This window comes from Littorina saxatilis, linkage group LG5 (assembly GCF_037325665.1).
Source record: "Littorina saxatilis isolate snail1 linkage group LG5, US_GU_Lsax_2.0, whole genome shotgun sequence".
NCBI lineage: Eukaryota > Metazoa > Mollusca > Gastropoda > Littorinimorpha > Littorinidae > Littorina > Littorina saxatilis.
In genome coordinates this window covers 6,724,594-6,740,116 of record NC_090249.1, presented here as the reverse complement: position 1 = coordinate 6,740,116, position 15,523 = coordinate 6,724,594, and the positions used below count along the sequence as shown (strand labels likewise).

Below are 15,523 nucleotides of genomic sequence, written 5' to 3'. Positions count from 1 at the left end.
AACAACAACAAATGACATCGACGACGACGACGTCAACAACAACAACAACAACAACAACAACAAAAACAACAACACGAGAACAACAACAATCACGACAACGAACATGACAACAACAACACCAACAACTACGACGACAACTACAACGACTGGGTTATGATGACATCACCAATGATTTATCAAATGTTCAGTGTCAAGGCTGTTAAAAAATCGTTAAATCCTATTTCTTCACTGATTCTTATGAAATTTTAAAGGTAGGTTTGTTGTCCCCAACTTATTTTCACTCCATACTTTTCCAGAAGAAAAACATAATTTTGGCAGTTAAAAACCGTTAAATTTCAATTCTTCACCGATATTTATGAAATTTTGTGGGTAGGTTCGTTGTCCCCAACTGATTTTCACTCTATACTTTTCCAGAAGAAAGACATAATTTTGGCAGTTAAAAAACGTTAAATTTCAATTCTTCACCTATCTTTATGAAATTTAGTGGGTGGGTCCGTTGTCCCAAACTGAATTTTAAGACATACTTTTCCAGACAAAAAACCTTATTTTTGGCAGTTAAAAACCGTTAAATCTCAATTCTTCATCGATATTTATGAAATTTTGTGGGTAGGTTCGTTGTCCCCAACTGATTTTCACTCCATACTTTTCCAGAAGAAAAACATAATTTTGGCAGTTAAAAACCGTTACATTTAAATTTTCACCTATCTTTATGAAATTTAGTGGGTGGGTCCGTTGTCCCAAACTGAATTTCAAGACAAACTATTCCAGTCAAAAAAACTTATTTTTGGCAGTTAAAAACCGTTAAGTCTCAATTCTACACCGATATTTATGACATTTTGTGGGTAGGTTTGTTGTCAGATTTGACATGATGGCAGAATTGAAAGTGTGAGATATCCTGATGTTTCACAATTTATGCTGCATAATTCAGCCCCATAGGCGCTTGAATTTTAGGTGGAGTTGGGTTTTTTTTCAGCCCAAACCAGTAACCCCCACATGGTTTTCATGTCCCTTTCTGAGAGACTTCAAGAAGTTTCAATTTGACGTCATGATTAGCCTGCCGCATTAGCAAGTATGAAAACACGTCATCGATGACACATTTTAAGACAGAGAGAGAGAGAGAGAGAGAGAGAGAGAGAGAGAGAGAGAGAATCATGTACACACAGATGGACGACTTCGCTTGGGGTATGTACTGCCCGGCAGTACACATCTACTTAATTATTATTATTATTATTATTGGAAATTCAACAAGGACCAGAAATCTGCGATCGCTTTTCAAGGACATATTGGACAGTATATCTCCCCCCCCCCCTTCCCCCCAAAATAAAACAAAAATAAATAAATAAAAAAGACAGAAAGAACGACAGAACACGATTGAAAGTTTATACAGGGCAAATGCAACCCACACAAATGCTAATAACTTCTACATCTGTTGACCGAATTACTTCATATTTGGTGTACATTATATTTAGCTTATGCACGACCCGCCCACCACGTGGCAATTGGTATATCTGACTTTTTGTGCAATTTCAAAAAAATATTCCAAATTCGGGGTTTTTGGGTCACTCTTTGTAGTGAGTGCTTTGGTTCTCAGATAGGCGTACTGCTTACCAGCAAGCAAGTTTCATGGTCAGGTCTATGGAGTAGAAGATTTTTTAGCCGGAAGTGAAGAATGATACTGCAGAAAGGGCAATTCACTTAAAGGCTGCCATATTCGTAGCGTTCATTTATTAATTCATATTGTTTACATGTGCCAATAATGTTATAAAACTGTACCTAAGGGGATATAATAACGATTGGCTGTAGCTTTCGAACACAGAAAAAATTATTTCAGTATTGCAAAGTGGTGTTGATAGTGTCGAATGTAAACAGAACAGTCTCAAAGTGAAAGTGGTTTACGAAACGTCACGAAGTGACGTCAACGGTCTAAAAATAGCCCAAGTCCTGGAGAACTGTTGCTAAACAATGCAATAAAGAATTAATTATTTCTCGTAATTGGTAAGGACTTCAAACCTAAAACTTTGCAGGAAGCTTAATTTATACATCCCCGCAACGATGGGAAAAGCCCTGGAAGTAATTAAACTAATTAAATAGGACTATGTCAGCCTTTAAAGGTCAGCATAATTTAAAAAGAAAAAGAAAAACAGTGACCATTGCCTTTGGAGGCGGACTCATCGGTTCGATGCCAGTGTCGTCTGCGGTCGCATGAGGTCGCGAGCGTCAGTGAAGACTTTCTCCAATATTGTCCGAAGTGTGAGTCAAGGTCACAGGTGCGGCAAGTCCTGGGGATATTTCTTTTTTATGAGGAGAATGTAATGAACTGGTGAGGACGAGAGTACTGGGAAAACCTGAGGTCCTTTTCAAGGTCAAACGGGTCAGTACGCTGTATACAACGAAAACAGTCAAGACGAATGGAAAGAAAAATGAAATGAAGTAACTCGGTTCTCAAACAGGCTTGCACAATTCTAACTAAAGTGTAATGTCAACAGTTTCAATGCCAGTGCTGTAAATGCAGCACTAGTTTCTGAGATAGTGGTGAATGAAGTAGAAGAGACTACTACGAGACAGTGTGATACATTGTTCCAAGACAGTGGACAGTGGACATTTAACTTTTTTTTCAGAGTTCGCGAGCATGTTAGCTGTTTATTCTTTACACATTGTAAACAGCGCGTGTTACTTTTGGGTTAGAAACTTGTTTCGTCAAAACGAACAGTTGGCTGTGAATGATGGTGTCTGTAAGGTTTGTGGTAGAAACATATGACATTGAAAGTGTTGTTCATGGTCAACGCATTAGAGTGTGAAATCCGTCTTTTGTAAAATAACATGGAACCAATGCCATTGTCCAAGAGCCCTGAATGAATTCAGATGTAGAGCGTGTCGATGGAAAAGTGAACAGAACACTCAAAACATTCCAAAGACTTCTTGATTCCATGGGCTGTATTGGACACACACACACACACACACACACACACACACACACACACAAACACACACACACACACACACACATGCACGCACGCACTCACGCACCCACGCATGCACGCACGCGCACACACACACACACACACACACACACACACACACACACACTGTCCAGCTTCTTTCTGGCCACGCGGCCTATGTATAAAAAAAATGACCAGTGATACCGGAGATGGCAGAGCGTCTGGAGCTGATACTGGCCGGGCTAGTCCCAAGAGGCAGGGCGTGTTACTGGCTATCTGGAGACGGTGACCCCTCGCCCATAAGTCACGCTCCGAGTGTCACACTGCCCATAATGGTCTGTCCTTCCTGACGTACTGGTGATGATGAAGGTGGTGGAGGTGGTGCTAAGGGTAAAAACAACAACCTTCACAGTTGTGGTCAGTGTGGTGTGATAGTTAAGGCATAGATAATTAGAATCACTTTTTTTTTTGCGGTCCGAGTGTCACATTTCGTCGTCGTCCTGGAGTGTTGGCGTTATTATGTTCTTCGCGATTTTGATGTATTTGTGCTTTAGTGTAATTAAATGATTCTCCATGAGAAATATTCTCTAAAATACGATGGACAATACATGATTTAACATTATTTTATTGTTCTATCCATACCAAGAACAAATATAAACACCATTTCATTCTGAAAATAATCAGTTTTGCCTTCTGCTAAAATAAGTTACGCCAAAATTCCGGGACGACGTCGATTTGCCCATCATGGTCCCTGTGTTTGGACGTACTGATAGTCTACAGGAGGGGCATGATCCGATCCTTGTTTTCTGCTTGCTCCCAAAGCTTCTCTCCTGGTCTAGCTAGCGTTAGAACTGAAAATAACTAAGCACAAAGTCTGAAACGCAACTAAGCCAGTTCCATGACACTTGAAAGTATTATTCAACACACACGATCAAACTTACCCTTAAGTGATACACAGACACACCTATCTATTGAACAGCCCTAGTGCAATAACATGGATTGTTGGCTGACGTTGCCTACTATACCACGATTATGCTTCTAAACAATAAACAAACAATACAAAAATACACTCGCATTGTTTTGGTTGTGCTTGAAACGCAAAACATAACACCCTTCCAGATCCAAGCCACAAAGTCCACTTGAAATCATCTCTGAAGCTAGCATCACGTCCACTTAAGATGGTAATTACGACAGAAAAGCGAACCAGGGCTAGGCGAAATGACAGGAAGGACGGAACGATTCGGACAGCAGAAACCACTGACCTCGCCCCGTGCAAGCCAGTATTTCACGTGCTAATAGAACCCGCCTCGGGGAATTGCACTCTTGGAGGAGAGGATTTGGGTTTGAAGATTTGACGATCTTATGATTTTTATGGTGGGCACAAGTGAGATTTGGGGTTTCATGAGGCACAGGGCTCTTCATGGGGTTTCATGAGGCACAAGGCTCTTCTGGATCAAGCATTGTACTAGAAGAGAAGAAAGAGGAGGGCGTTGGGCAGTAGTGGTGGTGATGGGGAGGGGGGTGTATTTGGACGTGGATGGGGGAAGAGAGGAAGTCGGATGAGAAAGGGTAATTATGATGATCTTTTGATTTTTATGGTCGGCACTAGTGGGATTTGGGGTTTCATGAGGCACAAGGCTCTTCTGGATCAAGCATTGTACTGGAAGAGAAGAAAGAGGAGGGGTGATAGGGGGGTGAACGTGGATGGAGGGAGAGAGGAAGTCGGATGAGCAAGGATAATTATGATGATCTTTTGATTTTTATGGTCGGCACAAGTGAGATGTGGGGTTTCATGAGGCTCCTCGGGATTAAGCATTGTACTAACAGAGAAGAAAGGGGAAGGGGTTGGGCGGTAGTGGTGAGGGTGTGGGGGATAGACATGGATGGAGGGAGAGAGGAAATCGGATGAGCAAGGATAATTATGATGATCTTTTGATTTTTATGGCCGGCACTAGTGAGATGGATGTTTTAAGAGGCACTGTGGCTCTTTTGGATCGAGCATTGTACTGTGGAGGGGATTTGGACGTGGGGGTGGGGGAGGAGAGGGGGGGGGGGTAGTAAATAAAAATCAGAGAGGGAGAGGAGCAGAAGAATGTACATAGTGAGGAAAGTGGAAAAGGGAGAAGAAGAACAGAGCATTTGATGATATAATGTTTATGATCGTTGTTACAAGCATCGGACTGGTACTTCAGTGATGAGGAGGTTGTGTGTGAGGGGGGGGGGCGATGAAGTCGATGAGGGAACATGAGGATAAAGGGAAGAACGTGCCATGGTGTGGAGAGAGATTGGATGATGTTTAGATTGTTATGATCATTACAAATAATTGGGGGTTTCAAGAGGCACTGGGGCGGATGGGCAGAGAATGAAAAGGAGAAAGAAAAAGACGAATTGAGGGTGTATGGCCAGAAGAATAGGATGTTGTTGATGATTATTTAACAAAGTTAGGATTGTCGTTGCCGGACAGAGCACCAATAAGTTTGAAGTTGGTTTAAGCGGGAACCATTGCGCTTTTGGACCACGCACTGTTTTGGGGAGATAGAGGGAAATAGGGGTAGGAAGGGGAGGTGGAAAGGCAGCGAATGGGGGACGAAACAGAATGGTATTAAGTTTTTTGGTCAGCACAATTGAGTGGAGGTTTTTCACGCTCAAAGGAGGCAATTTGCTTCGAGGGGACGCAAGGAGAGGAGACGTACACGTGCACTAAAGAATTAGAAAAAAAGGGATTATGAAGGAAGAGGAAGAAACTAGACAATATTATGATTTTTCTGGCCAACGCAAGTGATCGAGGTTTTCATGAGGCACTAAAACCGCTCAGGGTCATGCAGTTGTACTTGGATAGAGAAGGAGATTGTATGAGGAGAGGAAGGAGTGAGAAATTGAATGAGGAAGGGGGAGGGGGATGAGGGGAAGATTTGGCGATATGATTTTTATGGCCAACACAAGTGATTGAGGTTTTCATGAAGCACCAAGGTCGATCATGGTCACGCAGTTGTACTTGGAATTTGGGTGATGAAGAAGACAAGGGAGGGGGGGCAGAGAGAGAGAGAGAGAGAGAGAGAGAGAGAGAGAGAGAGAGAGAGAGAGGGAGAGAGAGAGAGAGAGAGAGAGAAACAGGGAGAACAATTGAGACGAGGGGTGGGGGGATGAGGAGGGGAGTGTGGGGCGGGAAATGAAAAAGCAAAGGAGGAGAGGGGGGGGGGGTGGGGGCAGAAGAATGCAATGGGAGGGGGGAGGGCATGAGTGGAGAGGGAGAAGTGGGGGATGCTGGAATAATATGGGCGTTCGGACATGAGGGAGCTTGGACCCCAGACATGTCGTTATTGCAGCGTTCCGAGCGAGGAGCGGAGAGGACCTTCATAAATCCAATAAATCCAATTACTTTCGGCTCCGATACAATCGGAGGATCAATGGTGAGCCGGTTTTCCCTTTTCTCTCTCCCCCCCCCCCCCCCTCCCCTTTCGATACTTGAATAAAAAAAACCACCTCAACATCCACTTCTGTTATACCCTCAATTCTTTTCTCCTCTCTCTCTCTCTCTCTCTCTCTCGCTCTCTCTCTCTCTCTCTCTCTCTCTCTCTCTCTCGCTCTCTCTCTTTCTCTTCCCCCTTCCGGTCGTCGTATAAAAACACTCTCGGCGTCCACTTCTGTCATGCCCCCAATTCAGCTTGCTTTTTCTTGTCCCCTCTCTCTGTCTTTTTCTTTTCTTGTGTGATTACTCTGTCCACCCCAAGGTCTTTCATAAAGGCTTGGAAAGATGAGAAAACAACTGGCATTTCTCCTGCCCCTGGTTGACCAGCGGAGAAAATGGGGACGGCGGGGTGGGGGGGTGGGGTGGGGGGGGGGGGGTTGAGTGAAGGAGGGAAGAATGAGAGAAATACTTTCGAACCTGTATATAATGACCACGGAAGGGACCGACCAATGATGGTCATTATAGGCAGGTGGTCGCCATGGAAAGGTGAGAGTTAGAGAGAAAAAAGTAATTGTGAATCCGTGGGCGTGGCCTTAATGTGCAGGTGGTCTTGATCGAGAGGTGGTCACTGGGGCAGGTTCCACTGTGCAGAGAGGGAGAGAAGAACAGAGCCTGGGGGAATGTGGAGTGACGACAACACTAAGGCCAAAAAAAAAAATAGGTCTGTTTACGGTAACCCGACCGACCCTAGTTTTTTCGCGCGACCCTAGACTTTTTTTGGGCATTTGGGAAAAAAAAAATAAAAAATCTTGTTTTTTGGGCAAAATAACGTAAAAATATGTTTTTTTGGAAAAAAAAAAAAAAATCCCGACCTACCGACCCTATTTTTTGGGCCTATGTTACCGTAAACAGACCTCTTTTTTTTTGCCTAATCATCTGTTTGCCTGTTTGTCTATCTTCCTGTCTGCCTTTCTATCAGTCTATCCGTCTATACATGTATATGTTTATATCTCTCTATCTGTCATACCAGGCATTGCAAATAAGAATAATTCACACAGGGAATACGATGAAAACGCACAGCGATTCCGAGCTCTAGAAACAGTAAGCGTCATACAGAGACGAGAGACGGGACGGTATTGGAAGAGGGAATGACAGGATCCTGCGGGGCTAACCTAGTTGCAGCTCGCATCACTATAAACAACGATACTCCATAGATTACTGTGAAATACAAGTATACGCATGGGATTCGGTAATATTTCACGGAAGGAAGGGGGGAGAGAGAGAGAGAGAGAGAGAGAGAGAGAGAGAGAGAGAGAGAGAGAGAGAGAGAGAGAGAGAGAGAGAGAGAGAGACAGAGAGACAGAGAGAGAGAGAGAGAGAGAGAGAGAGAGAGAGAGAGATGTGGGAATTAATTCACTTTATATCGTTGAACGTAGATGCACTACAGATTATTGTTAAATACGAGAATACCCTTGGGATGCTGTAATAATTCAAGAGAGGGAGAGAAAGAGAGAGAGAGACACACACACACACACACGCACGCACGCACGCTCGCACACACACACACACACACACACACACACACGCACGCACGCACATACATGACACACACACACACACACACACACATACACACACACACTCACACACACACACACACACACACACACACACACACAGAAAGACAGAGATTGGATGATAAGTGTGGAGCGAGGGGGAGGGGGGGGGTAAAGGTTACACATTAAAACCTTTCTATGGGAAATTTGAAGTAGTTGCAGCATAGATCACAAAACAAAATTACCATGCAGATTATAGGACTGTATACGTGCACATTTGACATAAATTCGAAACTCAACACGAGAATGCTTTAGAGAGAGGACACATCGCATTTTTATTCACATATTCTTTTTTTTTTTTTTTTTTTTTTTTTTTTTGGGGGGGGGGGGGCATTGAAAAAGTGTGTGTGTGTATGTGCATGTCAGTATGTCTGTCTGTTTGTATGTGTGTGTATGTGTGTGTGTGTGTGTGTGTGTGTGTGTGTGTGTGTGTTTCTATGTACGTGTACGAATCTCTGTGTGTTTGTGTGTTCACATGCAAATTGCACGCGCGTTTTCATGTCGGTGTATAATTGGTACCGTGGTGAAAAAAATTCAGTTGACTGTGAAAGAGTGAATGCTGTACCTAACGTGCACTTGGTTCTTACCAAATTACGATAGTCACAGTCACAGTCACAATATTCCTGTACCGTATCCCTCACCCCAAGTCACAGTCACAGTCACAGGCACAATATTCCTTTACCGTATCCCTCACCCCTAGTCACAGGCACAGGCACACATTTCCTTTACCGTATCCCTCACCCCAAGTCACAGGCACAGGCACAATATTCCTTTACCGTATCCCTCACCCCAAGTCACAGGCACAGGCACAATATTCCTTTACCGTATCCCTCGCCCCTAGTCACAGTCACAGGCACACATTTCCTTTACCGTATCCCTCACCCCAAGTCACAGGCACAGGCACACATTTCCTTTACCGTATCCCTCACCCCAAGTCACAGGCACAGGCACAATATTCCTTTACCGTATCCCTCACCCCAAGTCACAGGCACAGGCACAATATTACTTTACCGTATCCCTCACCCCTAGTCACAGGCACAGGCACACATTTCCTTTACCGTATCCCTCACCCCAAGTCACAGGCACAGGCACACATTTCCTTTACCGTATCCCTCACCCCAAGTCACAGGCACAGGCACACATTTCCTTTACCGTATCCCTCACCCCAAGTCACAGGCACAGGCACACATTTCCTGAACCGCATCACCCACCCCTACTCGCACACACAAAATCATTATCGATTTGTTCCCCCCGCATCAGACTCTTTCAAGAAACAAACGATTTGACCAAGGGTAAAGGGAGCTAAGTGAGTTTTCTCACGGCATTAGGCTGATGGATGGGTTGGACAGAAGCAAAGAAGTCAGAAGGCTAAAAGCTTATATACGTTGTGCTATGCTAACTTTCCCACAAAGACTGAATAGGTAACATCGGAGCAAAAAAGCCAGTAGGCTAAAAGGTAATGTACGTGTTGCTATGCCCGTTAACTTTGCCCCGCAAAACTGTGTAGGTAACACGGTTTCCAAGAAGACATCAGTCTAAACGCTTGCAAAGTTAACTTGTCTGCAAAGATTGTATGGGTGACAAAGAAGCCAGAAGACTAACAGCTGATATATGTTTTGCTATGCCCATTAACTTTGCCCCCCAAAACCTTTTTTTTTTTTTTTTTTTTTTTTTTATTTTTTTTATTTTGCTTAACGCCCAGCCGACCACGAAGGGCCATATCAGGGCGGTGCTGCTTTGACATTTAACGTGCGCCACACACAAGACAGAAGTCGCAGCACAGGCTTCATGTCTCACCCAGTCACATTATTCTGACACCGGACCAACCAGTCCTAGCACTAACCCCATAATGCCAGACGCCAGGCGGAGCAGCCACTAAATTGCCAATTTTAAAGTCTTAGGTATGACCCGGCCGGGGTTCGAACCCACGACCTCCCGATCACGGGGCGGACGCCTTACCACTAGGCCAACTGTGCCGGTCCAACACTGTATGGGTAGCATGGTTGCCAAGATGCTAGCAGGCTGAAAGCTAATATACGTTTTGCTTTGTCAGCTTGCCTGCAAAGATTTATGGGAAACAAAGTGACAAAGATGCGATCAGGTTAGCAGGTAATTTACGTTTTGCCGTGTTAGTTTACTTGTTTGGCTTAAGTCGCCTCGCACCTGACAAATTTGGAAAAATTGAAATGAACATGCGACTTTCATCTTAGAAAAAAGAACGATCATAATGCAAGCTGATTATGCACCCAAGTCACCAAGTCACCAAGTCACCAAGTCACCAAGTCACCAAGTCACCAAGTCACCAAGTCACCAAGTCACCAAGTCACCAAGGCACTCGCAACTGTTTTGTATTTCTTTCAACATATGTTTTTAAATCATTTTGACGGAGCTTAAGTCAAACTGTGTTTGTTCAATCTGTCCTTCCACAAAATACATTATACAAGCTGCCACAAATGCAAAGAGACTCACAGATAGACACAAGGACGAAGAAACAACATGAAGAATTCTACGGACTGATGTATGATGATTGTTTCAAACCCAGAAAGAAGAACACTTTTGCAAGAAGAGACAGGATATCTGAAAGGGGAAGAGAGAGAAAGAGAGAGAAAGAGAGGGGGGGGGGGGGGGATGGGGGCGAGAGAGAGAGAGAGAGAGAGAGAGAGAGAGAGAGAGAGAGAGAGAGACGGAGGCAAGCATAGACAAAGAGAGAGAGAGAAAGAGAGAGAGTCATAGAGAGAGAAAGAGACAGAGAGAGAGAGACAGACAGAGAGAGGGAGAGCTGTCGAGGATACAGAACGTCTCCGGTGACAAACGATCTTTGAGGTCATTCGCATCCATTTCTCGTCTCGGTCTTTTTAAGAATTACGATGTCGGTTATCTCGTCTGGAAATCTTTTGAAGCGGGAAGACTTGTCATCTGATTGGCTAACCCCATTCTTCGATTGATGGGGATTGGTTGATACTGTTACAGTGACTATAAATAACACGTCTCGGTTGCTTCTGATTGGCGTTTATGTTCTGACTGTCGAATGCCATTGGCTAACGAGGCGTATTTGTCAGATGCATAGTTGCGTTCAATGTATACTGGCTGAGATCTCTTGAATTTCGTTTTAAGCTAGAACGGACATGCCAAATAGATAACGAGCGACTCAGAGGCGAAGGTGACATATAAACTGTTTCTCTCTGAAAATGAGAAATAGAGATAATAAAGTTAGCCCGAACTGACTCGTGTTTGGCTGGCTTTGCTTCCAAATGTGATCGCATTGTCTCTTGCTCTTGGTGACATATGTTTAGGTGCTGCCTTAGCATTTAAGCATTATATTGTTGATCCGTATTAATTCATATCTTCCTTTTTGTTTCTCTCCTTCTGCCTTTCTTCAGCAGCAGACGTGAGACTAAGGTCAACCGTGAACTTACCCTCACCTTTAGACAATTTAACGCTTTTTGATTCGATACAGAAGCTCTCTCTCTCTCTCTCTCTCTCTCTCTCTCTCTCTCTCTCTCTCTCTCTCTCTCTCTCTCTCTCTCTCTCTCTCTCTCTCTCTCTCTCCCCTCTCTCTCTCCGGCTCTCTCTCTGGCTCTCTCTTTGGCTCTCTGGCTCTCTGGCTCTCTTTCTGCCCCTCTCTCTCTCTCTGGCTCTCTCTCTCTCTCTCTCTCTCTCTCTCTCTCTCTCTCTCTCTCTCTCTCTCTCTCACCTATCCTAAACAGACTTGAAACGAATTAACTCGTTCACGGTCTATCTAAATTGGCGTCAAAGAGCAGCGGTTTCTATCAGATTCCGGCGGCCAGGCAGCCACGCTCAGACCCAATAAAGTGGACCGCTGCGAACCCAACCCTTAATTTGCCTATCACGCTGCCTCGCTGGAATTTCTTTTTTTCTTGGACTGAAAGCTTTCATCCCGTAAATCTTTCATCCTTTGTGGTCGTTCCAGACATAGTTCTAGCGTTAGTCATCGAACTAACGCGCTGAAAACGGAGAAATGGGACTTTTTTATCGTTCGATTTTCTCAGTTGCGACTTTGTGTGTGCATGGTCAGTTAGAAGAGTTAGTGGTGGCATTTTGACCCTCGGACCACTTGGCTTTTTGAATTAGACTTCGCACAGCTCTTGTTTCCTTACCGCTGTCAGGTAGTTAGTTCCCTCGATGCAGGATTAAAATGGCATTACAAATTATAACAAACCATCAAGAATAAAACAAAAACTGAATGCACACATGAAAAACAAAAATACAAATCAGCCAACACAAAAACAACAGAGAAGCCAAAAACTCCGCAAATAGGGGAAGCACATAATATTTGTAACAAATATAAACCAATAATGTTCTGATTAAACTGGTCGATTGGTGTACGTGTTCTTGATAATTTGCGAGGGTTAGTCTGTCTTCCGTTGTTGCGTCTTTTTTTCTTTCTTTTTTTATTTTAGAAAGAAGAGGCAGTGACAATTTAACTTCATCAAGTCATGGGGATTGTGATGATGCGCTTATGTGCTTCTCCTTGCCCCACCTGGTTATGTTCAGGGTCATACATGTCGTTGTCCCAGATAACTTCTCTTGACGCAGAATCGAAACCTTTGTGTTCCTGGACTTTTTCTCTCCAAATAAACCATCGTGTAAACCAAATTGAACAAGTTTCTACATGCGTTACAAGTACTCCTCGACATGGTTATGGATGCTTTTCCAGTCAGCAGCATGGCCGTGGAAAATGTGAACGTTATTACTTATTAGAATTATTTTGTCAACCCAATTCTCCTGGAAAAGATAGTTCATCAGCTCTAAAGGCTCAGCACGGACCTCCCTTTGACGTAGCTATGGTGTTGGTTGGTTTTCTAATGTAAGGCTTTACTCTCGCTGGTATTTTTCTTCAAATTACATTTGCGATCAAACATGTGAACTGTAAACATGTTCTGATTTAGATAAACGAAGGGAAGTAAAGGCAGTGGAAGTTATACGGAACCAATCTCCTGGCACCCGAGGGAATAACAAACGTTGACATGAACAAGCGACTTTCATCCTCAAAATAAGTTCGATGTTCTGCGTCAGTAAGATTCTTATGTTGTGAGTCATCATGACCTTGACCCTCACCTTGTCGTTGTGCTGTGTCCACAGGAGCAGTACGTGTTCGTGTACGACGCCCTGCTGGAGGCCCTCATCTGTGGAGACACGACGGTGTCCAGTCACGCCTTCCCCGAGGTCTACAACGACCTCTGTCTCTACGACTCCGACATCGGCAAGACCAAGCTCGAGGAACAGTTTGAGGTCAGTTAATAACCCTTTGCCTCCCGTGCCATGGGAAAATAACTCCATCAATTTCAAAGTTTAAGACATTATTGTAAAGTTACCACTGCAAGTTTTCCGAAATTAAGATAAGATAAGATAAGATAAGATAAGAAAATGTTAATGTCCATTTTCATTTTACATAAGGCCTTAAAAAAAAATAAGTGTGGTTACGGTAACCCGACCTACCCTATTTTTAGGGGCCGACCCTATAACTTTTTATTACATTTGTCAAACAACAAAAAAACACACAAGAAAACGAGTGCAGAAAACGCAATGAAAGCGAAAGCGCCCGAGTCGCACACTTATTTCCCTGTCAAGTAGGTTTAATTTGTACACATTAGAAAAAAAAGTTTAAAAAAAAAAGTGATTGCCTACCTTCCTACCCTATTTTTTTTGGCTATGTTACCGTAACCACACCTATTTTGTTTTTGGCCTAAACATGGGACATTTTTCTTCTGGCACCACATCACATTATAAACTTTCAAGCCTCAGTTGGAAGAAACAGAAACAGAAACAGAAACGTGTCATAGGTGGCATTGTGTATTCCGGGGTCTGCATAACTGGTTCTCAAGCGGACAATGGGGTGTGCTCTGAAAGGCATTGGGTTAAATATCCAAGAATTAAAACCCTGAGAAGAGATTCCTTGAAGAGAAGCTTTGACTGAATGGCAGGAACACAGTGAAGTAGGAGGCTAAGCGCTGTAAATCTAGACTGAAACCGAATATAGACAGGAACAGTAAGTAAGAGTTACACGAATCAAGTCTCTCTGGAGCCGGTTTCATCGAATCGCAGTGACCTCACCCGACTCAACGCCGATTTCGTCAGATTACTGGATTTCACTCGTTCAACTGCAGAAACTGTTAATCGACTCTGTTGCTGGCCCCTCGCGTCAGAGAGACTAAGATATATTTAAATGAACAAAGCGAAAGTCCATACTTTGCAAGAACGTTTGAGTGAACCAAATCATGTGTGCCACGATCAGGGTTCATGCATTAATACCCTTTATTCTTCCTTAGGTTCAAAACAAATCCAACAGAAGTCTTGATACAGACCGAGAGACATAATTATGAAAGCTGCAAATTGGCGGTAGCTGACGGGAGTAATACTACAGAAATGATAAATGCATGTACCTGAAAAGAAAAGAATGATATGAGTGATAATATGCCCGATGCATGCTCTCCAAGACCAAACTGAAACCTATTTTACTGTTGTATATTCAGATTCTGAAGCTTTTGTCGACGACTATTGAGAGGGATGAAAGCACGACGGCATTACAGCCTGACAACATCTTCAAGAACAGGTGTAAAAACATTGTACCAGGTGAGTCATTCTAATCTCTTTCTTTAACATCGTTAGGAAGGCTCCACATTTTTGGGGGTGTAACTGCTGAAATGCACGCCCTTAGTTGTTTTTTTCTACGTCTATCTGTTTGTCTGTCTGTCTGTCTGTTTGTCTGTATGTCTGTCTGTATGTCTGTCTTTCTGTCTGTCTGTCTATCTGCCTGCCTGTCTTTCTCCCTCCCTCCCTCCCTCCCCCCTCTCTCTCTCTCTCTCCTCTCTCTCTCTCCCCCTTTCTCTCTCTCCTCTCTCTCTCTCCTCTCTCTCTCCCCCCCCTTTCTCTCTCTCCCCCTTTCTCTCTCTCCCTCTCTCTCTCTCTCTTCTCTCTCTCTTTTCCTCTCTCTCCCTCTCTCTCTCTCCTCTCTCTCTCTCCTCTCTCTCTCTCTCTCTCTCTCTCCCCTCTTCTCTCTCTCTCTCTCTCTTTCTTTCTCTCTCTCTCCCTCTCTCCCTCTCTCTCTCTCAAGCACCCCCATCCTCCCTCCCTCTATGTGTCTATCTCCCTGTGCCCACCCCTCATATTATTCGACACGTTGGCGGGATTCTTGTCCTGACTGATTGAAGAGAAGATAAATCTCCCTGTACCTTGCCCCACTTTCTTGGACAAACCCAGCAGTGACAGACAGACACATAGATACATAAAAAGCTTTAGGGAGACAGACAGACAGAGACAGAGACATGTTTACAGAGAGCGAGATAACTGACCTGAACTGAGCTTTACTTAACAAGAATACAGATTTAAGGCTAGGCCTTATTTCTTACAATCTGTCCTTGGGAGAGAGAGAGAAAGAAAGGGAGAGATAGCGAGGGGAGAGAGACACGGAGAGAGACAAGACAAGACAAGACAAAATCTTTATTATCGAGGGTAATAGATAAGCAAGAATATTGCTTTTTTACATCCAGCCCTCGCCCTTATATAGGGTCAACAAGAACAGAAAACAATACAATCAA

General features: G+C 43.7%; 1 protein-coding gene and 1 long non-coding RNA gene across 2 annotated transcripts in view; both read left to right on the top strand.

The window, feature by feature from the left end:
* LOC138966208 (uncharacterized) overlaps nt 1-15,523 on the top strand; it is a 349,546-nt gene that overhangs the window by 273,332 nt on the left and 60,691 nt on the right. The gene's annotated exons all lie outside the window — the stretch shown is intronic.
* Nucleotides 1-15,523, top strand: part of LOC138965922 (receptor-type tyrosine-protein phosphatase epsilon-like) — a 103,492-nt gene that overhangs the window by 76,373 nt on the left and 11,596 nt on the right. The window contains exons 16-17 of the mRNA XM_070338002.1: nt 13,068-13,217; nt 14,459-14,558. Coding sequence (XP_070194103.1) covers nt 13,068-13,217; nt 14,459-14,558 — 250 coding nt within the window. The remainder of the gene's footprint in view (nt 1-13,067; nt 13,218-14,458; nt 14,559-15,523) is intronic.